Source organism: Elgaria multicarinata, chromosome 1 (genome assembly GCF_023053635.1).
Source record: "Elgaria multicarinata webbii isolate HBS135686 ecotype San Diego chromosome 1, rElgMul1.1.pri, whole genome shotgun sequence".
Taxonomy (NCBI): domain Eukaryota; kingdom Metazoa; phylum Chordata; class Lepidosauria; order Squamata; family Anguidae; genus Elgaria; species Elgaria multicarinata.
Genome location: NC_086171.1, coordinates 46,198,104 through 46,225,636, shown reverse-complemented (window position 1 = coordinate 46,225,636; position 27,533 = coordinate 46,198,104). Strand labels below are relative to the sequence as shown.

The 27,533-nt window shown below is 41.8% G+C and overlaps 1 protein-coding gene across 1 annotated transcript; it reads left to right on the top strand.

Moving 5' to 3' along the window:
* The first annotated feature begins 113 nt into the window (after positions 1-113).
* TRDMT1 (tRNA aspartic acid methyltransferase 1) lies at positions 114-26,180 on the top strand. The gene is made up of 11 exons (XM_063147615.1): positions 114-218; positions 11,151-11,260; positions 13,330-13,406; positions 13,911-13,982; positions 15,705-15,770; positions 16,805-16,874; positions 17,255-17,338; positions 18,224-18,591; positions 21,057-21,114; positions 22,912-23,041; positions 25,679-26,180. The coding sequence occupies exons 1-11, from the start codon at positions 155-157 to the stop codon at positions 25,777-25,779; spliced, it is 1,200 nt and encodes a 399-aa protein (XP_063003685.1). The 5' UTR covers positions 114-154; the 3' UTR covers positions 25,780-26,180.
* The last annotated feature ends 1,353 nt before the right edge of the window (positions 26,181-27,533 follow it).

Sequence of the window (27,533 nt, the reverse complement as noted above, 5' to 3'; positions counted from 1 at the left end):
TAGAAACATGTGGGTGTGGATGGCACCCTTACTAGGAAAGGCAGTGGGAACCGAAGAGCGCCGGAACAAATGGTGCTTTGCTGCGTGCGGCTGTCGGCGGGGATCTTCCGATGGCCCCGGTTCGGGCTGCTGCGGAAGGAGGCGGCGAACGAGAATGGCGGCGCTCCGAGTGCTGGAGCTCTACAGCGGGATCGGAGGGATGCACCAAGCACTCCAAGGTACCTTCATACCCGCGCACGTTGATGCTGTCGCTGCAACCAGACTCGGGACTCTTCGCGCCGCCCCCAGGGCTGGGCTTCCGGGGTGGGGGAACGCCACGCGTCAGCCGCCCAGACTAGGAGAAGCTGCAACCCCACAAACCGGAGAGACGGACTTCCTCGTAACTAACGCTTCAACTAACTTGATAGCATTTGAGAGGAAGAGGCGGGGGACGCATGGCGCTCGAGACGTCATTGGATTACAACTCACATCATCCCTGACTATTCCCCATGCAGGACAGGGCTGATCCGAGTTGCAGTCCAGCAACGTCTTGGAGAGACACACACGTTCCTCACGCCTGCCTTCCCCAACCTGATGCCCTACAGATGGGTTGGACTACAGCTTCCATTATCCTGACCCAGCATAGACTGGGGGTTGTAATCCAACATCTGGATTACAACCTCCAGAAGGGGAAGATTGCTTTTAACGTCAGACTTTCCCAAACTGGTGCCCTCCAGATGTTTTGTTGTTGTTTGTCTTCAACTTTCATCACGCCCAGCCATCAAAGTCAATGGTTAGGAATTCTGGGAGTTGTAGTCCAAAACACTTGGAAGGTGCCAGGTTGGGAAAACCTGCTTTAAGGTCCTTGACATTTAAGGCCGGTTGGAATTCCTTATCTCTCCAGGTTATTGTTTTGGCTGCTAACTCCGGAACTTTTACAGTTTGGTAGGAAAAAACCCCATTAAGGTTGCCAACTTTTAATTTAAGGTTGCCAACCATCTGTCAGGTTGCTTTAGGGTGGATTCCTGCATTGAGCAGGGGGTTGGACTCGATGGCCTTTTAGGCCCCTTCCAACTCTACTATTCTATGATTCTATGAATTATTATTTTTTAACTGGCCTTGCTCCTCTGCCATTAGCAGGAGCCTGCGAAACTCAAGAAGTCTTTCCAAGCATGGAGATAAAAAGTGATGGTAAATGCTACCCCCTGGTTCAGATGTTTTCCGTGTATTGGCATGGCAGTCCAGAGAAGAGGCTGAGTATCTCAGCGGCACGTGTGAAGGCCTCAATTAAGTCTTGCGGGCATGCGAGCGGGTGGGGGGCAGCAGCTAGCCATTGGGCCAAATCAGCCCGAAGTGATTTGGCTGCTTCAGCAATGATATGCTTCAATGCCAGAGGCATCAGCTGTGTTTATTGTGTTGCTTAGCAACCAACAAAAAGTTCTTCTCATAGCTCCGAATCTCCAGCATGCCATGTATTACCATAGAATTTCTTTCTTTCTTTCTTTCTTTCTTTCTTGTTTGGACCTGTTCATCACAAGTCTGACAACTAGAGCATCTAATGGCACAATCCTATGCATGTTTATATAGAAAGACTTACTACAACTCACAGCATTCTTTAGCCAGCATAGGATTGTACCTTAATCCAGGATTGTCTCAGGCAGAGCTACCAGGGTTCTCCAGAGCCCCCCCCCCAAAGGTCACTGTCTGCTACCTGACCATTTAAAGGGGAGATTGCAGAGGATCAACTTATGCTCTGCTACTGAGCTATGGTCCTATTGATGTCTTTGCTGTAACTGCTCCCCTATCCTGAGCACAGGGGTAAGGGAATGTGGACCTCCAGATGTGGCTGGACTGCAACTCCCAACATAGTCAGAGGTGATAAGAGTTATTCAACAACATGTGGAGGGCCACACACTCTCTAGCCTGGCATGTTAATATCACTCGTGTCACATCCCATTGGCTCCAATTGGGCTCAGAATCTACATATGCAGGGGTGGGAAACAGGATGTTAGATTAGATAGGGTGTTGTTGTTGTTTTGGTCTGAACTAGTAGAGTAGTGTAGCCTACTTATGGTCTACTTCTGCATGCCTATAGCATCCAATTGGAGGGGCACAAGATGATGCCATCAAGGTAGCTGGTCCAAACAGCTGGAAGCATTATATCCCAAGAAGCTTAATGCCAGCAACACCTGTACAGCAGGATCGTGTGTGTGTGTGTGTGTGTGTGTGTGTGTGTGTGTGTGTGTGTGTGTGTGTGTGTTCCAAGACGTTGAGCATGATGAGTGTTTCTGTTGGCTACAAATAGCTCTAAATTATCAGTGTGTCATATCAGCAAATGTAGGGACGAGAATACCTTTAACACAAGATTTACAAAACATTTTTCTTCTAGAAAGCTTATCTGATTGAATGTACAATCTGTTTACCCGTTTCTTCCCATTTTTTGGCTGATGGCAGTGGAAAAACAGATTTTTAAAAAATGAACCAATGGATATCTTTCATCTTCCTCTTTCCTACTGAAGCTAACCCAGTTCATTTTATCCAAATACAGAGGTAGTATTTTGCTATCACTACTCCCAAATCATTAGTGAGAAAAATTGGGACGTATGTGGTACATGTTTCCATATGTTTACAATTTTTTCCATATCTTTACAAGGCACTTCATGAAATGAGTGGGACTATCTGATTTCATTTCGACGCCAAGTAAAAACATGGCTTTTTAACAAAGCCTTTGATGGTTAAACTCACTGGCACATTGTTTTAACTGTTTTAACTGTATCTATTGCTTTTAAATTATATATTGTTTTAACTTGGATCATGGTTTAATTTGTTTTTAACTGTGTATATTTATTGTTTTATAATGTATGTTTTTATCTGTACGCCGCCCAGAGCTCTTAGTGATATAGGGCGGGATATACATATTTTAAATAAATAAATATCTGTATCTCATGTAAGTGTCTTCCAGAAGGGAGCCACAAGCTGCAATGTTATGTACATTTACTTCTGAGTAAATCTTTTTGAACTCAGAGGAACAGCTAGGATGCGGCAGGGTCTTGCTATTTACTGTGTAATCTGTACAGCACCATGTACATTGATGGTGCTATATAAATAAACAATAATAATAATAATAACACAGGATCGAGCTGCCTGTTTAGAGCCATGAGAAAAAATAGTTTGCTTTGAGGGGGTTATACAATCATCATCATAATCATGCTGTTCCCGTTTTCAATCGTCACTTATGCAAAAGTTGGTAATGTGTAAAAGTGAGTAGATTGGAAATTCTTGGGGCACAATCATATGCATGATTAGACAAAAAAAAAAAAGTGTCCTACAAACTCAACATTCCCCAGCCAGCATGCAGAGAGTTGTAGGCCTTCTTTCTGTCTAAACATGCATAGGATTGCACTCATAGTAAGAGCAAAACATCCTGCAAGGATTGCAGAGGATTGCACATGGGCAGTCCGGCATCCCTGAAACAGTTCTGTCTTGAAATATATTTGCTAGTATTAACTTTAACATTTTAATGTAAAAATACCAATAGCCTAATATATTGAATTTCTTTGTCTTATTACATAATATCCCAGCTTTCTTCCAAGAAGGTGTCATGCATGGTTCTGTTCTCTCTTCCCATTCTATCCCCCAACAACCCTGTGTGGTAGGTTAGGCTGAGAGAAAATGATGACCGAATGTCACCCAATGAGCTTCATGGCTTAGTATGGATTTAAAACTGGGAAATCTGAAATCCTCTGTGAAAGTATTTATTTAATTTGCTCATGTTTTAAATAGGCTTTAAAACTGGGCTGTAGAGATTTTAAAAATAGGTGGATTGATTTACATTAAGGTGATTTTAACACACACACCCCAAATATTCTATTTAAGTCAAGTTTCTCTAACTTGCAAAAATATAAATACCAACTGGTTGCTCTAATAATTTAAACATATTGGTTAGTAACTAAATAGAACCTTTGTACCAATCTGGAGCAAAAGCTTTTAGTCACTGAACAACTAGAGCTGCTCCAGAATACAAAACAGAATGTTTTTCACTTTTAAAATTTCCATTTCCATCTTAGGCCCACGGATACAGATGATGAACAATTGTTGCCATGCCTATGAAGGCCATAATTTACATTTTTCTTTTTGTGGGCTTGCATCAAATGAATCAGTTACAATAAATCCCAACGTTATGTTTGAGATCCTTTTGTAATCCTACAAACTGGAGCAGATGCAGAGAACTTGGTCTGTGGGAGAAGCTTGTGCTGTCATTTGGGTGGACGACTCCAGAGACAGTTCAAGGGTTAAATGTCAATTGACATTTAAATAACAAATGACAATAGCATCATTTGCATTCTGCTCTCCATGAGAAACCTATCTTAAACTTTTAAGAAGGAGCAGGATGGTGTTTGGATGCCTTGTTGCTATAAAATTTGTATAACATGGTTATATTAACCAGAAAACTCAGTTTGTATTTTGAAGATTTAATAAATAAATAAATAAATAAATAAATAAATAATAATTAATAAATTTATTTCTTACCCTCCTCTCTCTCTGGATTGAGGTGGGGAACAACTTTTACTGTATTTCTTCGATTCTAAGACACACTTTTTTCCCCATATAAACATCTCTAAAAATGGGGTGCGTCTTAGAATCATGGGTGCGATTATTATTCTTAGAATCAAAGCTTTTTTTCTGTTGGTGGTACTGAAATTAGTGTGCGTCTTACAATCAATGGCATCTTACAATCGAAGAAATACGGTAATACAAAAATACCATATAAATCAAATGCATAAAACTGATTAAAACATATAAAACCGATAAAAAAAATGATACAATATAACAATCGGACATCTTAAAATTCAACTGGGTAGGCCTAATTTATTTATTTATTTATTTATTTATTACATTTTTATACCGACCAATATCCGAAGCTCTCTGGGGGTTCACAAAAAAATACATTTGAGTAGGCCTAATAATGCCTGGGGAGAGGGACAGATCTCTGCTTAGGCTAATTTTGTCGAGAAGGTTGAAGCTTGTGTGCCAAGGTGTATGCATGAATTTGTTCCCATTTTGAGAAAATGCCTCCAATCTGGCAGAGTCCCTTCATTGTTCTTTTCATAGTTATCTGCATTTGGTTTCTTTGCTCTTTTAAATTGGAAAGTAAAGAAAATCAGGATATGAGTAAATGTTTACGTTTTTACTTTCGTTGGGGAATATTGACTTTGTCAATGCCCTTAAAAAGAGCACTGCTGATGGCAAAGGTATCAAACCATTTATTCTAGACATGTCCCATTAAACTTGATGTGACATGAGCTTCAGAAAGTACTTCTTCCTGAGCTGAGCTGAATCCGGGTTTGGCCTAGCTTGACCTATAGTATCTCTCTCTCTCACTCACAGCATTGCTGTGGCGCCAAATGCAAGGCTGGGGGTCTCTATTGTTGAGAAGACAGCAACAGCCATCCCATTTCTGTGCTAATGAGGCTAATCTGATTTTCGCCTCGTGGTGATCCTGCTTGGCTAGGGCAAAGGCTATGCACGTCCAAAGCTTTTTCCATTTCCCCACTCATTTCAAAATGACATGCTGGCTCAGTTCGGTCAATGCGTTAGTCAACGCAATGTGAAAACTCCACTCAGTGGTTGAGTTTTTAGGGGGTACAACATGTTCTAACTCCACTGTTTGTGACTGTGGGCTACCGTGGAGTTGAGTAAAATCCATCGCAATGTTTGATTGACAGTTCCTCCACCCTCCCTCTTCCCCTGGTCCTCCTGATGGTATCCCATCAGCCATTGCTGCAAAAACAACAACCACACAATCCCAGTGGCACTCCTAGAGTAGCACTCACTCCTTTCACCTCTCTTGCCAGGGAACTCTGTACCCAGTGGGAAAAGTCAACGCAACGGAGAACTCCCCGGAGCCTGCCACACAACGGTTGTGCAGGATCTCTGCACAGTGAAGATATTCTGCGTGTAGTGTTTTCAAAAAAAATACTCCACCATTGTGCGGAGTTCTGCCAGACAACATGTTTCTCAATGGTGATGTAACCATTCTAAAACCACAGTTGACTAACGTGTTGTCCAAACTGAGCCGCTGATGCTTGTTCTAACCCTTGCTTGGAGAGCATGTGGCCTTGCAGTTGTTGTTGGATTCCAAGTTCTATCAACCCCATCCAGCGTGGCATGGTATGATGGGGGTTGTAGTCCAACAGCATCTGGACAACTACTGTTTCCCCATCACTGTTTTAACCAGATCACAGAGAACCTACTGATATGTTGTCCTTCAAAAAGAAAACATCACACACACACACACACACACACAGGTCTGTTCATTGTAGCAAACTGCCCAAGTCAAGAACATTTTCTCATTTTGTCTTTCCTCTTTTTTCTTTCTGTGCATGTGTGTTACATATTCCTTCCAGGTGAAATTGACAGAACTTAGTTGCTTAGGTCTAGTCAATTTCACTACTCTATTGGAATTTGCTAGAATATGGTTTGTGATTAAAAAGCCCTGGCTGAGCATGGTGATCATGTTATAATTCTTGTTAGGGGGCTATTAATGTGATGCACTGATGTGCACTACAAGGAACTGCATATTTCATGTGATAAAAATAATCATGTGGTTTTTAATTAATAGATTAACTTTTACTGGCTCTGTGGGTTTTTCCTTCACTTCCAGAAAGTTATTAACTGGTTTGTTAATGGTTTATAACCTTCACCACCCCTTTCCTACATAACTTTTCGTACAGCAGAGCATATGTAGGGAAATGGGCATAACATAGCCACAGATATGTCTCTGTAGATACTGCCAAATAGCATTTAAATATCTGGAAGGGATAACAAGGACATACCCCTTCCTTCCAGTTCCCCATAATTTAGCTCAGGGGTCTCCATTGTGGCATCCATGGGCACCCACAAATTGCCCCCCTTTTTAATATACATACATAGATTTCTCTGTGTCTAAAGCAAGGAATACATATGAAGTACATACAACTTTCTAGCAATTATACATAAGCTTCAACAAAAGTGGACCAAATATTCAAACAAGTATCCATTTGAAGATAGCGTCTATATGCCACCCTTTGGAATATTGAAAATATTCTAAAGTCCTAAATCCATTGCATGATTGGAGATGGGTGTTATCCCGCCTATGTTGTAATAACAGTATTTTAGCTGTTAAGAGGGCATGTTAATTTCAATGGAACAGGTAAATTATTTAAAAGACTGCATCCTTCAGTGAATACTAAAGACTGTTCCAGTCCAAAATTTATCTATGTAATTACCTCCTCCCAAAAAGAAGCATATTGCCAAAACCTATGTTTAAAAGAAGCATTAGCTGTATTGCCCTGCAAGCAATTAGCTGGATTAGTCAATCCCTTATTAAAGAGATGTTGTGCTATCCAATAGACACAACTGTAAGCCTGAGGGCAGGGACTGTCTTTTTTGCTAAGTGTAAGCCGCTCTGAGAGCCATTTTTGGCTGAGGAGCGGGGTATAAATATGATAAATAAATAATAAAATAAATAAATAAATAAAACAAATGTTTTTGCTGAATAAGACACAGCCTAAGATCCATAGGTTGACAGGTAGATGCCAAAGTGGTGATTCACTGATTAGACATTTTATGGTGATGCCCACAGCAGTTTCTCAAATTCCCAAATGTGCCCATGGTTTCAAAAAGGGCAGGGACCTCTGATCTAGCTATTGTATTGGTGTTGGACACCATATTGTAGACTTTGCGTTTCTTTATATGTCAAGAATTGATTTGCTGTAGCTGCTTTATTACCCTACACTAGGTGTCATTGTTAACTTACCTGCTTTGTAATCTCAGGTATTGTGATTATCCCTGTAGGAGAGCAAGGTATATACGTGCAATTAATACAGGTACAAAGTACTATTATTGCCACTAAGCAAGACAATAAAGTGTGATTATTTTAGAAATGATTATTGAAGCAGGGCTTTTATATTCAATCACCTGTCTTCTCTTCCCCAGAAATTTGCATCATGTTTATTATAAAGTATGAGAAGCCATGCTGCAAAACCACTTGAATATGTAGGATTATTTGAATGTAAGCTTTGAGGTGTGGGCTCACTTCATAGCCATCAAATGTAGTTGTTCCTTGCTTTAATTTTAGTTAGAAGTAGAGTTGCCACTGTCTTTTTTACTGGTCCTGTAACAACAGCTTGATATGTAAATATAGCACATCACTTATATCCATGCCAGGAAAAAAAAATCACATGCTTAATTTGTATATCTTAGGCTGCTGTGATCAGGGCCTATAAAAAGGCAGCTGTTCTAGATATGAGCCTTACCCATTATTATGAAATCAATGTCACTGTTGTGGTCTTGAGCATGAAATGCGTTTGTGATACTCATAGTGGCTGTGGGCAGTGCTGCATGTCTAGGTCAATGAAGTCATTAGGTTTGGGCTTTTTGAGAGCTTCAAACATGGGCTAAAATTGACAGCAATATTAGAATTGGTGGTTAAATGCTTTTTGTGTATGTGCACCACAAGTGAGGCCTACAGCAGTCTACGTTGACGCAGGAATAATTCCATTTGAGTTCATAAAATCACAGCCTTACTTGTTTACCTTCATAGGATCATGGTCTTTCTCTTTCTCCTTTTGCCAATCTCATTTTCTGTCTAGGAAGAAAATGTAGAAGTCACTATTGTGCCTCACTTCTTTTTCAAAACAAGCTATTTCTTGTTTGCTCTGGTGGCAGCCATTTTGAGCGGGTTGCAGCTTTGGCTTGATTCACAGCTTCTGTGCAGACATAGACACAATTGCCAAGGAGGACTGGATAGGCAGATGCCAGAGTGGCTTCTTTTTCCCCCTTGTCCCAGGGCAAGCATGAGGTAGTCAGAAGTGATAACCCTAGGCATAGTTGAATAGAAGTAGGCCCATGGAACTCAATGTGAATTCGGTCCAGGTAAATAAATAAATGCACATCAGATCTCTCTTATGGCACTTTCCCACTCTTTCTTAGAGGATGAGACATGTGCTGGTCATGTACTGTGGCAGAACTTCAAAGATACAAATACAAGGAATTAAAAGAAAACAAGTACCGTATTTCTTCGACTCTAAGACGCACCACGTTTTTAGAGACGTTTATATGGGGGGAAAAGTATTCTGCCATGCCTGGCAAAGCCTGGGCATGGGGAGGGGATTGTGGGCAGGTAAGGAAAGAGATTGCATTGAGCAGGGGGTTGGACTCGATGGCCTTGTAGGCCCCTTCCAACTCTGCTATTCTATGAGATGTGGTTATTGGGCCAATGGTTTTGGCGCCACAGGGCTGGGACGGGTTACAAGTGAGCTAAAAACAAGGCACTTACCCCTAACGTCGCAGGCCCACGTTGCCTGTTGGGGTGGGCCCTGCCAGGCGAAGGGTACCTGCCGGGGGTGGGGGCCAACCGGGGAGTACTTGCAAGGGCCTGGAGGCTTCACCAGCTGCCACCACTTCTTGTGGAGGGGGTTGTTCGCGAGGCGCCCACCTTCGGGCCAGCTCCAACTGCCAGTACTGAGGGGCCTCTTCCAGGCATGGCTAGATTGGCCGTGGAAACTCCCCAAGGCGCGAAGGAGCAGGCCGCACGTGCACTACCGCCACCAGCCCAGCGGAAGCCCCGCAGCGGCGGCGCAGAGAACCCCCTTGCCCTGCAGGCACCCCGGGCTCCTCTCCTGCACATGTTGTATGAGAACGGCACAGCTGCGAGTCCCGGAGCGCATCCCACCCGCACCCCGGCCCAGCAACTCACCTCCTGGGCGTCGCCTCCGTCTTCCTGGCCGGCGCTGCTGCGCTTCCTCCTCCGTGCAGAACTAGCAGACGCAGCTGTGGCAGAGAAGTCGGCGGCTTCCCCAATTTCTCTAATTTGCACAAATTCACAGTTGCGAAATTTGCACTTGCAAAAAATGCACATCTCCCTGCCCCCAAAATGCACATTTTCAAGCTTTAGCTTATGGGGGAAATGCAGAATTTTTGGACAGTGTTTTTTATTTTTCATATTTTTCTATGACTAAATTTGTGTAAAATTCCGGGAAGTAAAATAATAAAAAAAGAAGTCTGGAAGTCCATGGAATCCATGCGACTTGGAAAAAATCTACTGCAGAATCTATGGCTTGAATTCAAAGAAAGCCCTTGCGGATTTCTATGACATCCTAATCTATGCTCACATATTATTTCCCCCCTGTGAAAATGGAATGGGTGTTTGGTAGAGAGGCAAATGTAACTGCCCTTTAATGATCTTCCTGAGAACCATCCTTCCATATGTCCCAGTGCACACCTGTATATGTTAGGGTGACCATATGAAAAGGAGGACAGGGCTCCTGTATCTTTAACAGTTGCATAGAAAAGGGAATTTCAGCAGGTGTCATTTGTATATATGGAGAACCTGGTGAAATTCCTTCTTCATCACAACAGTTAAAGCTGCAAGTGCAGAGTGGTAAAGCAGCAGTTTCTGCAGCTGAAACTCTCCCCATGGCCTGAGTTCGATCCCAGCGGAAGCTGGTTTCAGGCAGTCGGCTCGGGTCGACTCAGCCTTCCATCCTTCCGAGGTCGGTAAAATGAGTACCCAGTTAGCTGGGGGAAAGGTAATAACGGCTGGGGAAGGCAACGGCAAACCACCACACTATATAAGGCCTGCCAAGAAAACGTTAGCGAAAGCTGGCGTCCCTCCAAGAGTCAGTAATGACTCAATGCTTGCATGAGATGGTTAAAGATACAGGAGCCCTGTCCTCCTTTTCATATGGTCACCCTAGTATATGTGATTCACCTTCAAGGACAGTCCTTGAAGGCAACTGATGAATAGAAGTAAGTTCCGCAGAGACGTGTCTGGCTTCGAGGGAATAAGTGCTGTCATCAGGTCATTAACTTTCAGTAATTCTAACAGTGCAGTGTGACATTGACCCCAAGAGCCCTGGGGCCCCTGTGCTTCTGCAGCTGACTGAAATAGTATGGAAATGGAGAATGCTTGCAAATGAAAGAACGCTTGACTGGCTCTCTTTTCCCAGTGATAGCTTCGTTAGAACAGACGACTGCCAATTTTATTTCAAGTTGTAGTTTAGCACAATTGAGCATGGGCAACATGATGCTTAAATAAATGGTTTTTAATAATAATAATAATAATAGCAAAGTTATTATTCTAAAACTGATTCCCCCCTCCCCACTCAATTGTCTCCCCACCAATCTAGCAAGCGGCATACCTGCCGAGGTTGTTGCAGCTGTGGATGTGAATACTGTGGCTAATGAAGTTTACATGCTCAACTTTCCTACCACCCCGCTGTGGCCAAAGACGATTGAGGTGAGCAAAGCAGGCAATCAAGAATCTTTTGCCATGAGCTTTAACCCCAGCGAATGTTGACTTGCAGCCAAGTCTAGGAAGAAAGCATATTGGAGTCTCTATTTTCTACTTGCATTTCTGTAACGATATAAGTCTGGTGGGGAGGGAGAGTGTGGTTTTGTCACAACCATAGTCTGTGTGTGCCTTTAGGCACGTGTGAATTGATTTTGACCTTGGCTTGGAGCCTAAGAAAAGTTAAATCAGGGGTGGGCAGAAAGCTGATCTCCAGATGTTTTAAACTTCATTTCCCAGCATTCCTGATCGTTGGCCATGCTGTCAGGGGCTTCTGGTATTTGGAGCCCCCAAAATCTGGAGATCTACTTTCTGCCTACCCCTGAATGGTCATAAGAAATGGAAGGAACTTTTCCCATACCTTGTCCCCACACTCCGTCCCACGCCCCCTCTCCATAGAGGCTTTTCAGGGGCATCGGTGGCTGTACATTGAAGGAAGGGATGAGAAAATCGCCTTCTGGGAACTTTCCCTTAGGATGCACGTCTCTCTCATTTTGAACAACAGGCATCACAAACCGCTCTTGAAACCTGGAAGCATTTGCAAGTCACCTTGACATGTAGTCCTTGGGAAGGGTGGGGTAGAACAGCTGGATGGTGCTGTGGGGAAAGGCTGGAGCTCTGTGGCAGAATACATAGCATAAAGTCGGTCCCAGATCCAGTCCCTAGCATTTTCAGCTAAAAAGGATCAGGTAGGATTGCCTTCTCCAATGTGGTGCCCTACAGATATTTTAGCCTACAACTCCTGGAATTCCTGACCATTGTTAAACGCTGGCAGGATCTGATGGGAGTTGAAGTCCAAAACATCTTCAGGGTGCCATCTTGGGAAGGCTGAGGTAGGGGGTAATGGGATAGATGCTGCTGATAAAAGGACACACTTCTGGGCCAGGTGAAATGGACCAGTGGCCTGTTTTGTCGTAAGGAAGCATTGTACTCATGGGTTTGGGTAGGTGAGGAATCAAAACTCCTGCCAGCCATGGCACCACGCTTCTCTGCATTGTAGCTGTTTTCCTTTGAAGAAGACGTCTAGGTAATGAGTGCGGCTCCTTAATTGTAAAGCAGGCACAATGGCTTCAACCTTCCTCGCTATCTCCAAAAATACCATGTCCGTCAGCTTAAACTTTTAATCTGTTAAGTGCTTTTGAAATGTTTCCCCCCCCTCTATTATTATTTTTTTTTTTTTTAGATCTTAGCCTATGTTAATCTCACTGGAAGGATTTTGGAGCAGTTTCTGCTGCTCTGTTAAAGTGATTAGCTCATAAAAGCCCAGGCTGTGCACATTCCTGCTGACATCACTTTGGTGGCTGGCCCTTTGACAAGACTAAACCATAAGTGAAAACTGCAAAGGGCATGATGTGTGTATTAGAGAATGGCTGTTCTGTGACAAACCCTTGGCATTAGCAGTGCTTCTCTTTTTAAACTAAGGTGATATATACAGTGTTGTATAAATCACCTGCATATACAGGTGATATATACAAAACTATTTGTAATTCATAAACAAAGATTATTACTTAAAATTAAGGCTTTCAGAGCATCTAATATACAAAACCAAAACAAGACAGTCCCTGCTTGCTGGCTTACAGTCTTGGCACAAAAGGAAAAATGGATGGGGAGAGACAAGAAAAGAAGCCAGACCAGCTGCCAATTCATAAAGATGAATAGTTGCTCTTATAATGACCAGCTGGAATGGAAACAGCTCAGGGAGAGGAGGAGTCCAATGGGGCTGGACTTTCGTCAGAGCTGATGGAGTGGCCCTGCTACCCACCTCTCCCTCTTCTGCCTGCTGGAAAGGCTGCTGCCTGGTGACAGCCAAGGGAGGAGCAGGTGGACTGGTCCAGCTTCCCACCTCCCTCTGCTGCAGCCTGCTGGAATGGCTGTTGCCTGGTGACAGATGAGGTTGGAGCTGATGGAGTGGCCCTGCAACCCACCTCTCCCTCTGCTGCAGCTTGATGGAGAGGCTGCAGCACAGCAATATCCTGTTCATAATGGGCAATGCTTCATTTCATCTCTTCTTTGTCCAGGGAATTTCACTGAAGGAGTTCGACAGTTTATCCTTTGATATGGTTTTGATGAGTCCTCCTTGTCAACCATTTACAAGGTACGCATTTCAGATGCCTCCCTACTGTTTAAAAAGAGAGGAAAAACTCGGTTGATCGATATTGACAGTCTTGGTGACTTTTTAGCTGATAAGGTGGTATATAAATGTTAATAATAAATAAGTAAATATTTTTGAATATAAAATATTGTTTGAGAAAATATATATTATGATTTGCTATTGATTTGTTTACGACTTCAAGTTATACTTTTTGAAAAGATATGAAGTGGTATAGTACAAAACTTTAATAACATTTAATTAAAAAAAACCACAACAGTGCAGATTACCAATTAAATGGGACAGGAAAATTGAAGGTAGGAAGCAGGCTCAGCACTGTTGCTTTATCAGATGACGTCTGCTGATCACCTGTTAGGCTGGGGAAAGGATGATCTTTGAAAAGCAGGCAGTATGTCGCATCTTCTTATTTCCTGTACCAGAGCTAATAAATGATACGAAAGCTAGATGCGTTTCCTTGTCTTTTTAATTCTGTTCTATTTCTCTCTGCAGAATTGGCCGTCAGGGCGACATTTCTGACCCCAGGACACGGAGTTTTCTCTACATTCTTGATATTCTTCCAAAGTAATTATATAAAAGCACGAATCACCAAAAAATCATCCACAGTGTGCTATGGGTTGGTCTGCTGATAGACAGAAGCTCCAAAATCAGATCTCTCTCTCTCTCTCTCTCTCTCTCTCTCTGTCCTATTGCCCTTCTGGCAAAAGCCAGGCAAGACAGGGAGAAGGAGGAGGTGATTTCGCCTCCTGTTCCTCTTTACAAATAATAATAAAAAATAAGCTAGGTTTATTTACTTATTTATTACATTTCCATACTGCCGAATAGCCAAAGTTCACAGAAATGAAAACGAGACGCAATATAAAATGTAATGGCTTCAAACTACAGTATAAAAGTGCTGTACCTAGCAGCGGTGCAGAGATTTAAAATGCCGTAGCAGATTTAAAACAGCAGAGCTAAAAATCAGAATGCTAAAATGTTGGCCGGGGCGGGGGGGGGGGGGGCGTGGATTAGGAAAATAAAAGGGTCTTCACCTGGCTCTGGAAAGCGCACCATGTCTAGCTGGCCTGTCTTGTGGGTGGGGCTAGAGATAGAGAGCATGTAGTATTCTGCGGGTCCTGGCTTCTCCTCTCTCCACCCATCAGAATGCTCCCCTTTTGACCTCTTGTGACCTTGGCAGCCACAGAGGTGCTTTTTGCGGTAGCTGGAAGTGGGAGGGGGAAACAGTCCAATGTCAGATTACACACCCTCCCACCCAGATTGTATGGCTTCAAAATAGGAACAGGCAAAGTGCTGTGAGCACCCCACCCCCTCCGTAAGCCCAAGCAACACTGCTCTGAATAGGGATATTCTTGCATCTTCTAAACAATGGATTTTCATTTCAGTGCCCTAAGAGAAAAGTCCTTGGAATGGATGCTGCCTTCTTCTTTGCTAGCGTCATCCCTTTCTTGTAATAAACACTGAAAGCAGGAATCAAATCTGGCCCAAAATGCATGCCTTGTGAATGGGAGTCTGGTTTCACCCTTTAGCAGCTTAGATTGTAAAACACTTAGCTCAAGGCTGGGGAACCTATAGCTCTTCATATGTTATTGGACTCCAACCACCATCTGCCCCAGCCAGTTGTAGTTCATAACTTTGATATGCTGCATGTTACTTGGAATTAAGCCACGAGAATAACAGTGGCTCTTAGTCCCAAGTAATTGCTCCTAGGATTGGAGCCTTAGCTAACATCAAGAATATTTGGTGTTTAAAGAAAACACATTTTTGAAAGGTTTCTTTTTATCACCCCAAAACAAATACTACTACTCTATGTCACTATTGTACAAATGAGAATACAAATGGATTGAGAAAAGTAGTGCAGCATTTTTATTTATTTTGCCATAATATTTACCATCTTTGATGCTGCCCACTTCATTGTATGTTACTTCCAAATGTGTGTGAGAAGATCATTCAAGACATTAAAAAAAAAGAAGCTATTTCCTCCATCTCCTGCAGCCTTGAAAAGAGTCTAGCTTTGGGTGGTGGGGCGGTGCGGATGTTATCTAGAATCACCAAACATGCTTTCTAATCTTTCTTGGCCATGTGTCTCCAATTCTGAGGCTCTTTTCCTGGACTCTGTGTGCTGCTGAGATAGGGCTTACATGCTTTTCTGTGGAAAGTGAGCTGAAATTTTTCTTCTTTTTCAATGGGTGAGCATGAGATTGCTTGGAGAATGCAATGTGGCCTGACAATTATTTTGATCCTGGAATTCTTGCTTTATAACTTGACTTTCAACAAATTGCTTTGCAGGCTCGCCAAGCTACCAAAATATTTGCTTTTAGAGAATGTCAAAGGCTTTGAAACGTCTTCTGCCAGGTATGGTATAGTTCAGGGATCTCCAATGTGTGGATTCTACTATGCCCGTGGACAATTGCGTGAATTTGCATTTGTGTAAATTCATACCTGCACAATTGGGCACTTTAGGCTATGGAGACCATTTTCTTTATTTTTGCTTATTTTCCAAAGGTTTATTTGTGCCACTCCCTATTTATCCTCCCCTGGGTGTAAATGTGCATGGTATTGAAGGTGGATCAGGTGCCTCCCAACCAGAGGAGGCTGTGTATGAAGTTTTGTCCTGAAACTTCAAAGGTCAAAGAGTTTATTAACGCCACCCCCTTTCTGGTGCACCTGGGATTTTCCCTCCTTCAGGTATAATTGGTATAGTTGTGCAGGGTTTCGTTATTGGATCAGGTACCTCCCAATTAGGAGACGCTGTGTGTGAAGTGTTGTCCCAATCCTGCAAAGCCCCAAGGTCTTTTGTGCACTCAAGTTTTTCGTTCTTTAGTGAGTAATTGCGAGGAATTTTGATGTTGCATTGGGTGCCTTTGGACTGCAAAGTTCCAACGCTTTAGAGGTGAAAGAGCGCCACTGTTTGGGCGGGAATTCTGCAGCCGTACAGGGGGCAGGGGTGTCTGAGTCAAATTACACATGATAGCTTAAGCCATTCACAGTAGCTTATTAGTTCATTTCTGTGGCAGGGGATCGTGGACTATTTCAAAAATAAGCTACTGTCTGTAACTTATTAACCCATCATAGGCTATCGTGATGTCCGAACCCAGACACTGTCTCCCATTTCCCAACTAATTATCTTGATGAATGTGATTTGCCAATGCCAGGTGACTCAGTATAACAAAATATAAGGTTGGATCTGGATTTAGTCAGACTTAGAGTAGACCCATTGAAATTAATCAGACTTAAGTTAGTCTTGATTAACTGTTGATTTCAATAGGTTTATTCTAAGTATGACTAAATCCAGATCCAGGCCATTGTACCTCGGACAGGTTGAGACATTCCTTCATCACAACGAAACTCACGGGTTTTTTCTTTCTTTCTTTTTTTGGTATTGCCAGAGATGAACTCCTACGAACACTAGAAAACTGTGGATTTACATATCAAGAATTTCTCTTGTCCCCAACCTGTGTGAGTAATGGCATTATTAAAAACCAAATCTAGCTCAGATTGTGCATCCACTTGGGTTTAAGAAAGAGAGAAGATTGGTTTATCTTCTCCTTTCCTGTAGCTTCTTGGACCAAAGTTCTTCTAACTGCAATGTGCTTCTAGTTTGGCTCAGCTGAAAGGACTTCAGTATCTCTTTCCTTAGAGACATATCTGCTGGAGTAAAACCTGGGGCAGAGAGGGGTGGGATAGGAAAATGTCTAAGTTGGCTGGGAATTATGGGAGTTGCAGTCCAACACATCTTGAGACTGCCAGATATGGGTAGACTCTAAGAAAACCGGCATAAAGATAACTTTGCTTCCTGTGCAGTGCCAGTTGATTACTCATTGTGATTTTGCTTACAGCTTGGCATTCCAAACTCGAGACTGAGGTACTTTCTGATTGCAAGACTTCATTCAGAGCCCTTTAGCTTTCAAGTCTCCAGTAAGGTGAGGTTACTTTCCCACTATTAGTCATCACATCTTAGTGGTTACATTACCTGAGCCACCAAGCTTGTGTCTATGTGAAAGGAAAAGCGCTCCAATTTTTGCCTTGTTCGGACGATGCTAGGTTGTTGGAGATTCCAAATAAATAAATAGGGCCTTTATTTATTTTGTAGCACACCGCTCCGTCAGTGTGAGATTGAAACCAAATTAGTCTCATGGATTTAAAATGGGACTGAAGTGGCTTGCAGTGAAGGACAGTGGCCTGAATGAATTGTTGTCCAAGCTGTTAAGCCATATTGCATTATGCTTAGGCTGCATTCGCTGGTTGACCACTGTGTTCACACAGTGGTCAACCAGCTGTCAACCAGGGACACGGCGCAAAAACACCTTCCCACCCATATTCCCCAGCAACTGATGTGTATAGGTTTATTGCCTGTGATACCAGAAGTAGCACATAGCCATCAGGACTAGTAGTCATTGATAGCCTTCTCCAGGAATTCCTTCAACCCCCTTATAAAGCCATTCAAATTGGTGTCCGTCACTACATTTGTGGTAGTGAATTCCATAGTTTAACTATGAAGAAGTACTTCTTTTTATTTGTCCTGAATCTCCCACCAATCTGTTTCATGGGATGACTCCCGGTTTTACTATTATGGGAAAGGGAGAAAAATCTCTCTCTCTCTCTCTTGTGTGTGTATGTATATATATATATATATATACACACACACACACACACACACACACAGAATCATTTTTGCCAAACTAAATCATATAATATTTCACATGGAGTAGCTCTATGTGACATTCAAAGAACTGGCAGTTTTCTCTGAATCCCAGAGTACGTAAAGTTCTTTAATCATCTGCACATTTTTGGGGATTCAATGTTAGGTTTTGACAGACTTCCCAAGCCGGGAGCCAGTGGATTCAAAGATGTCCAAAGGCACTACTAGCTTGGCAGGAGACGACTCCCCAGGGCCTACTCAAGAGCCTGCTTCTGCTTCCGAAAGTAATGGCAGACAACGCCCACCGAAAGGCGACTTCCTTTTTAAACTTGAAACAGTGGAAGAACTAAAAAGAAAGCAGCAATCGGACAATGATCTTTCTTTACTACTGCTTAAAACATTCCTCCAAGATGATGAAGGTGATGATGAAGGACTCGGTCGGTACTTCCTTCCACCAAAGTCCTTGCTGCGTTATGCCTTCCTTCTAGACATTGTTACACCTTCTTGCAGGAGATCAACGTGCTTCACGAAAGGGTAAGTCTCTCTGAAAACGAGTGTTACTGAATATTGCCCCATATATCTGAATAGAAACTCTTCTTTGTAGCTTTCTTTAAAAAAGAGAGAAAGAAATTCAAAGAGTTAGTCAAGAAGCCAGAACATATTTCTTCTAACTGCATTCTTCTTGATCTAATAAAATACTGGCCTGCAAGAACACCCAGCCCAAAACAACACTCACAAAGCAGAATGCCACATATTGAATGGCTTTCAAAGAAACTTAACTATCCCTTGTAAAAGCAAAGCCAAATTACGGGTAGTTGGTAAACTCATTTGCTAATGTGTTTCATAGAGTATGTTCAAGGCAATGCAGGATTGTGCAAAGATATACATCTAGTCTTCGTTAAACAGGGAAGGACTTCAGGGCAGATGTTCAAGGCCCCACTCAGTGGAATGAGCAGGATGGGCCCCGAAGGCAGCGAGGCTGGCTTACCACATTTTGAAGAGAGGGAAGGAATACATATCAACACCCAGATAGCCCCCAATCTGAGTGGGAAATGACTTAACTGTGCCCCAGCTGCTACTTGCCTAAGCCTTCAGATTGTAGAAATCAAAATATTATGACGTTCAACTTAGTTATGTTTTCTACAGTGGAATATTGGGGTGTTTCTAAATCCCAGATTTCCCAGCAACGGTAGGTGCAAACCCAGGCGCAAAACAGGATGTTTTGCTTAGGGGAAGAGAACCTAAGAAGAGCCATGATGGATCAGACCAAGGGTCCTTCCAGCATTTTGTTCACACAGTGGTCAACCAGCTGCCCACGGAAAACCCACAAGCAGGATGCAAGTGAAGCAGCACTCTCCTCCCCATATTCCCCAGCAACTGGTAGACATAGGAATACTGCCTCTGATATTGGAGGTAGCATAGAGCCATCAGAGCTAGTAGCCCTTGATAGCCTTCTCCAGGAATTTATCCAACCCCCCTTTCAAGCCATCCAAATTGGTTGCCTTCACCACGTTTTGTGGTAGCAAATTCCATAGTTTAACGATGCGCTGTGTGAACATCAGGATTGCATGGTGGGATCAGATCATGTTCTATGCCACTGGTTGTTTTTTTTCTCTTTCTGTTGAGGGGGCTGTCCCCTTGAGGGGTAATACTCTAGGTAGCCCTGAGAAAACAATATCCTAGCTGCTCACTTTATAGAAAGTTTTCCCACTCCAACACAGACTTTGACCTTCTTTTCTCTCTTCCACCCCCCCAAAAATGTTTACTATTCTTCATGCTTTTACTAGATATAAAATGTCCCTTCTCAAACTCTCTATTCAGCCTGTACTTACACAATAGTTATCAAGCCAACCAAGCCTGTTTCTCACATTCTGGTTTGCCTATAATTAACATTAAATGACAGCCTGCAAGAGACTGCTGAGCAAATGTGTTTACCCAGAAAACCACATTGGCTCCAGAAGAGGGATACCATCATTTTAAAAACACTGGACTCTTTGCTGTTAACTGTAGGCATTTTGGGAGAGAGGAGAGGGTGCTTTTTGAAATCAACATGGTTGACGCAAGTTGAAAGTATTGATTAAAAATAACGTATGGTTTGAGTCCACTGCTTTGGGTCTTTTGAAATCAAACCATGGCCAGAACTACACCTTGTGCCAACTCATTATGAATGTGGAATAAAATGCAGGGTATAACACTATGGCCCTGTTCAGAAGACACCTTAAACCATGGCTTTAACCATGGTGAAGAAGGCACTCATCAATACCTTATTCACTGTGGTTAAAGCCATGGTTTAAGGTGTCTTCTGAACACGGCCCAGCTTTCTGTCTTAACCACCATGGTTAAAGCCATGGTTTAAGGTGTCTTCTGAATGGGGCCTATGATGGCGGCGTATGGAATGTGGATTGTGCACCAACAGTTATCAGAGCACTTCAATACCACTATAAAGCAGTAGTGTAGATCTAGCCCATGTGTCCTTTGCTAAAGCTTCTTTCTGAAATACCAATGGGTCCAGATTTCTGATGCATCCCCTCTCCTTGTACATGCAATGGGAGATGCTTTTTGGACATTTATTAGCAGGTTCATATGATGAATCTCCATGATTGCGTGGGTCGCACATGCACACAAGACAATGATGTACACATACCAGCTTGCGTGCACACTATCGGTTAGCAATGTCCCATTGTACCATTTTGGTTTGGTTGAAGGGGAGCCTGAAAATGAGCCAATGGTAACGTAAGAAACTGCAGAAAACTCCTGGCTGTTTGTACAGGTCATGGCAACGGAAACGTGATCCATCTGGATTAGTTGCATAGTACGGCCTTTTATTTTTGTCACACTGTCTAATTTTGCAATCCCCAGATTGGTTACATTAAATGAAAATGTCTTTTCCTGATGCTTTTATTAGTCAATTTGTGAGCGCTGTCCTTTTAACCTCTGCACTCATCAATACCGAGAAATCTCACAGGAATCTTAATGTATGACTCTGAATTTATTTTAAGGTATGGGCACTATATAGAAGGAACTGGGTCAGTGTTGCAGACGGCAGAAGATGTTCAGGTACAGTGGCCTCATTTATATGTTCCTTGCTTAATGAATTTTAAGTTATATTTTCTGGTTTAGTAAGTCAGGATGTATAGGGAGTAGCAGTTTCCATCAGTAAAGCCACAAGCAAAGATTCCACTTCTAAACGAGTATAAGTTGCCTGAATAATTGTAGTCAAGTGCAGGTATATTATTTGTGTATGTGAGTATTTTCTGGAGTATTCACATGTAGTTTAAAGATGACAAAATTAAACAGATCTCTGAGGCATTTGCAGAACTGATTCAGGACCCGGTCATTTGGGAAGGAAAACAGGACAATGTTTTTTCAGTTGACAGCAGAAATGGAGGCGTCAAATACCTGTAAAACTCTTTCTCTTACTTCAATTTTTGCATAGGCAATGTTTTTAAAGTCATATGATTGGACTCCAGAGAGAAATCAAAGAAAGAGAGAAATCAATAAAAAAAACCTAGATGTGAATCTTAATATTCATTGAACTTTGACCCAGTTCGCAGCGCATGAGTGGGAGTTGAGCAAGCGCTCTGCCTCTGGCACACTCCTTGCTTTCACTTACTAAAAAAATCCCCGATTTCCCCCCTAACCATTCCAGTGGTTCTGGCTTCGCACATCACACTCACAACCCCCAATTGGGCCAACAGAAGGGCCACTCTACTCTTTTGTAGAGTGACCAGATACAAAAGAGGGCAGGGCTCCTGCAGCTTTATCTGTTGTGATGAAGAGGGAATTCCACCAGGTGCTGCAGGCATACAAATGGCACAGCTGAAATTCCATTTTCTATGCAACCCTCAAAGTTACAGGACCCCTGTCCTACTTTCCAAAATGTCACCCTCTAGATGGCTGGCTGGGGCATGCTGGGAACTGTAGGACTTTTTTCTGTCTTATGAGAGCTGGATCTGTGTCCAAGAGGATTTTAGGTCAGCTCCCCTTAAGAAGCTTTCCAGGGGTGTTGTGATACATAATTGCTAAAGGATTAATGCATGCTGATAAGACTATCATAAAATAATGGCCGGGCTGGCCCTACCATTAGGCAGAGAAGGGCAGCCACCTCATGTGGCAGATACTGGAGATCAGGGCCTCAACTAGTTGCTCTGCTCCCCTTAAGCTAGCTTGCTGCCCCCAGATGTGATTGAAAGCCCTATGAAGAGAGACTGAAAGAACTGGGCATGTTTAGCCTGGAGAAGAGAAGATTGAGGGGAGACATGATAGCACTCTTCAAATACTTAAAAGGTTGTCACACAGAGGAGGGCCAGGATCTCTTCTCGATCCTCCCAGAGTGCAGGACACGGAATAACGGGCTCAAGTTAAAGGAAGCCAGATTCCGGCTGGACATCAGGAAAAACTTCCTAACTGTTAGAGCAGTGCGACGGTGGAATCAGTTACCTAGGGAGGTTGTGGGCTCTCCCACACTAGAGGCATTCAAGAGGCAGCTGGACAACCATCTGTCAGGGATGCTTTAGGGTGGGTTCCTGCATTGAGCAGGGGGTTGGACTCGATGGCCTTGTAGGCCCTCTGCTATTCTATGATTCTATGAATCCGTCCTGTCTGTCCTTTCACCAGTGTTGAAGTAGGATTCAATTGCCAGTCCAGTTGGATTCTATGGATTATATCCAATGTTTCTATTATTTAGAGTAGACCAATTGAAATGAGTGCGACTTCAGTGAGAGTAACATTGAATACAACCCAAAATATGGAGGGGGAATGCCAACTTGTCCTTTGCCTCAGGTAGTAAAATGTCTTGGGCTGCCCATGTGTAATGGTACATCCTGAGCAGTTGACCTGCACATTTTTCCACAGCTTGAATCAGTATTCAAATCCTTTGAAGGCTTGTCTGAAGATGAGAAGCTTGAAAAGCTGTCAATGCTTAAACTACGATACTTTACACCAAGAGAAATAGCAAATCTACATGGGTTTCCTCCTGAATTTGGTATGTGTCTAGTTTTAAAAAACATAGTATAAGTGTACTGTATACACAACAAGTGCACACGTGTACCTAAAATCCCTCAGTGTACTCAGAAAAGTGCATATGGTTGGCTATTGACCTGCAATTATTTATCATTTCAATCATTGTAGAAATTTGTCCTTGATTGTCTATCCTTCTCAAATTTGGATAAGTCCGTTTTGATATGGTAACAATGTCCCAGATTCTGTTACTCTAATCTGACAGTTAGAGGCATTAGTTTCTTCCCCCCAAAAAGGCAATATCCATCTTCGCTGCTATCAGCAAACTGGAGTCCATTTCTGTATCCTCTAATTCAAAAGCCCAGTGAAGGTAGTTCAGCATAACTAGTGTGGTTTAATGGTTAAAGTGTTGGACTGGGAGTCGGGAGGTCTGGGTTCTAGTCCCCACTTGGCCATGGAAGCTCACTGGGAGACTTTGGGCCAGTGACACTCTCAGCCCAACCTATCTCTCAGGGTTGTTGTTGTGAGGATAAAATGGAGAAGAGAAGGATATTATTGTGTTTACAGTGCTATTCTGCTGTTTTGCTGGTCTTGCGACCGTAATAAATTCTTCATGAAAGCAGGAGGATTATGTACACCACCTTGGGTTCCTTGGGGTGGTGGTGGTGGTAAGTGGGATATAAATTTAATAAATATAAATAAATATAAATAATAATAATAATAATAATAATAATAATAATAATAATAATAATAATATAAACTACTGTTGGAACTTGAGTAACTTTGATCCTGAATTTGTTCAGCCCATTACAACTCAGTCTTTTAAAAAGTGACATGTGCTAGTTTTAAAAACATACGGTATATACTAATAGCAAACTCATTCCACAAGTGAAGAATCTTATGTAGCCAACTACATCATTAGTTGTAGCAGTTATACATTTTGGGCTACTTTGAAAGGCATTTTAAAATGCATAAAGTGCTCCATCATCACAATTCATAGTCCCTTTGGGTATTAGGAATGGATTTATTGGTGCTCCTTCCTTTCAGATGTAGAAGCAGCAGCTATGATGTCGCAGTCATACATACTTCTAATTGTTTTATTGTCATTAATATAATAGGTCTCTTAAGATTGCTGAAACAGCATCATTATGACTGACCAGGATGTTCTTGCACCTGTGCCTCGCTTTCAATAGCATGACATCAGATTATTTAGAAGGGTTTCTTTTTTTCCTACTAATGTTTTCACAAAGGCTAGAGAGTAGCGAAAAATTATTATTATTATTATTATTATTATTATTATTATTATTATTATTATTATTATTATTATTATTTACATTTGTATACTGCCCCATAGCCGAAGCTCTCTGGGCGGTTTACATAGGATAAAAACACTTAAAAACAATATACAAAAATTTAAAACTGCAACCTCAGAGTATATACAAGAGTTGCAAAAGAATGATGTATTTGTTTGTGGCTTTTATATATAATCTGTGGTCTTAATACATAACACTGGGCTGGCTAAAGTGAAGTAACTGATAGCCTATATGTCTGACACGAAGATTTCCTCAAATGGAATATGGCCTTACATGTTATGCATATGTGTTTTTATTAGATGTATTGTATTGTTAGTTAAGTGTGTGATGTTCTGTTCTGTTTTCTTTCTTTGCTTGTCTTTCCCCCCCTCTAGTCTTTTGTAGAAAACAATAAAATTGTTAAATAATAATAATTAAAAAAAACCCACAAAAACAAACCCAGGCTAATTACATATTGCTAAATGCCTGGGAGAAGAGAAAAGTCTTGACCTGGTGCTGAAAAGATAACAATGTCGGTGCCAGGCGGGCCTCACCAGGGAGATCGTTCCACAATTGGGGGAGAAATGCAGGAGTAGTGGACAATGCAGGCGCTATAGTGTGTTACTTCACTCTCCCATTTGCAAACAAAATGTATTTCAGAGCATAGCATTTAGGACTGAGGTTACTTGAATCCAGTTTTTCCACAGTTCACTGGACATGAATATAACAGGGAGGAAAACGCCTCCAAACGTGGCAAAAGTGTCCTTTGCCCAACAGCAGTGAGTAGGCAAGCAAATAGGAGCATTCTTCAGAGAATCCCTTTTCAGCATAGCAAAGATTAATGCTGAATGGGTGGAAAGCCATGAAGTAAATGTGCCTGATCAGAGGACATGTTGGCTTATGGATCAGCTACAGTAGAGTTCATGTGCACTGGGAATTAAAAAAACCATGGAGACCTTGTTCTGATTAGGCCCCCATGTTCAATTTCAAGTAAGGTCTGTTTTTTCTACTGACTGCTCTAGGTTTTGAAGCAGAACAAGATAATGGAATACTTGCAGTGCAACTCTATACTGGTCTACTCAGAAATAAATCCCATTGAGTTGCAATTTAGCAAGGCTTAATTCTGAGTAGGAACCAAAGTCAATAAAGATAATTGGCATTTTCCAGCACTAGAGATGACCTCTCTTTTCTAGTTTGCATGCTTCTGAGTAGATATATATATATAGGATTGTGCTGCTAGGCATGTAGGAATAGTAAGTAATTGCATTATGAACTGAGAAAATTCCTATGATTGAAAGAATGAATTAGTATAATAGGTTTGCCTTTGATTTCTTTAAAAATATATTTATTATCAATTATGTTTGTTTTAGGTTTTCCTGATAACGTAACCACAAAACAGTGTTACCGACTACTTGGAAACAGCCTCAATGTACATGTGGTTGCTAAATTAATCTCAATTCTGGTTGAATAATATTAGAATATAACCTGATAATTGAAGTGTCTAATATGCATCTAACTACATTAGAAGATGGATTCCTTCTTTGGAAGTGGATTAAAATTGATCACCGTGATGTACCTGTGTGACTGCTAATGTTCAGCTTCCATGATAAATGCTTGGGGGGTAAAGACTTCTTTCTTACATATCTGTCTTACAACTTGTGGGAATAGGGGGTGTTATTGAAAATGGAAATTTAGTCTCTTGTTTTTAATTTATGAACACTGAAATACATTTGTAAGTGAAAAATAAATGTCTATATTGTATTAAAGAATAAGTTTTTAAAAAATATAAGTCATATTGGGCTCTTCTAAACACAAGCACAACAGTAGGGTACAAATATTTTTAATAAAGTATTTTGTAAGAAAAGTCATAAATGTCTGCATTTACTTTGTATGACTTAAAAACGTATCTGTTACTTTGACTCCATTCTAATTGTTACCGGTTGTCCCAAAGAGTACTGGAAATTGTAGTTTGAGAATTCTTTGTTAGAGATCCTTTGTTAGATCCTGCTAGACCTTCCCCTGACCACCTCCAAACTACAATTCCCAGCTTTCACAGAGAGAAGCAATGGCTGATAATCTGTAGGACTGAAGGAATCTGTAGTATCAATATGAAGATATTCTATTTACTTTAGCTCATTGATAGAGTCCATGCTTTGCACGCAAAAAGACCCATGTTAAATTTCAAGAATCTCCAGTTAAAAGGATCAGATAGCAGGTGCTGGAAAAGATTTCTGCCTGAGACTTTGAATAGCTGCTACCCAGTCACTACTGGGTTAAAGGACAAGTTGTCTGATCTTGAATAAGAGAGTATTTTGTCAATCCCTCTATCTCTGTTCAGAGGTGAGTGCTGTCACTGACATAGAGAAAAGACCATCCATGAAAAGAGGGAGGTTGGCAGACTCAAGGAAAGTCCATGCTTTGCAGAAGTACAAAATACTTTCAGGGGTGGGGAGAATCTGGCACCAGGGAATCCCCAAAACCAGCCAATGAGGACTGTGTGTGCTCAGTATCCACAGAGTGTTGACTGTTGGGTGTGTGTAGAAGTGGAAGACCACATAGGAAGTGGAATGGAGTGCCATGGAGGGAACTGTGCCTGCTGGCTGGCTGACTAGAACACTAAGCAACAACATTCCACACTGCAGGATTTTACTACGCGTCTTTCTTGTCTCTAAATTAGGGTTCAAGAACAGAGCTTAGGGTGCAATCCTATGCATATTTAGACTGGAAAAAAATGTCCTGCAACTCCCAGAGCTGTAGAACTTTTTCCAGTCTTAAACATGTTTAGGATTGCACTCTTAGTATCATGTCTTTACATTTGGCTAAAGGCTTGAACTATCTTATGTTTAGTTTATCATTTTTGTAAACTAAAATACCTGAGAATTAATTCCTGTTAGATAAAGGTTTCCTCTTTTACTTTCCACATTTCCTCTGTTACTTAGCCAAATGTTAAATTGTTCATCCTGCAAGAAACTTGCTTCTCAATATCAAATTTGGCTCCATTTCCTGTCTAGGTTTGTTTAAAATCAAAGTCCATTAGATGTCCAATATATCTTGCTTCCCAGATATATGAAACCCCTTAAGTGCTCTTGTGGTTTCTCTGCTTATACATCCTGAATCAATGAGGATAGCATCCTCTGTCATTGCCGAGATGTACCATGCCCTTCTGGGTATTCGTAGACAAACAGTGATTAAGATACACGAAATTTAGAGCAGCTTTCCCCTACC

What these genes read in the sequence shown, in the direction of transcription:
- TRDMT1 (XM_063147615.1), top strand. Translation starts at nt 155, where the DNA reads ATGGCGGCGCTCCGAGTGCTGGAGCTCTACAGCGGGATCGGAGGGATG. An exon ending in GATGCACCAAGCACTCCAAG is followed by an intron (nt 219 to 11,150) that starts GTACCTTCATAC and finishes CCACCAATCTAG; the next exon opens with CAAGCGGCATACCTGCCGAG. An exon ending in GCTTTCAAGTCTCCAGTAAG is followed by an intron (nt 17,339 to 18,223) that starts GTGAGGTTACTT and finishes ATTCAATGTTAG; the next exon opens with GTTTTGACAGACTTCCCAAG.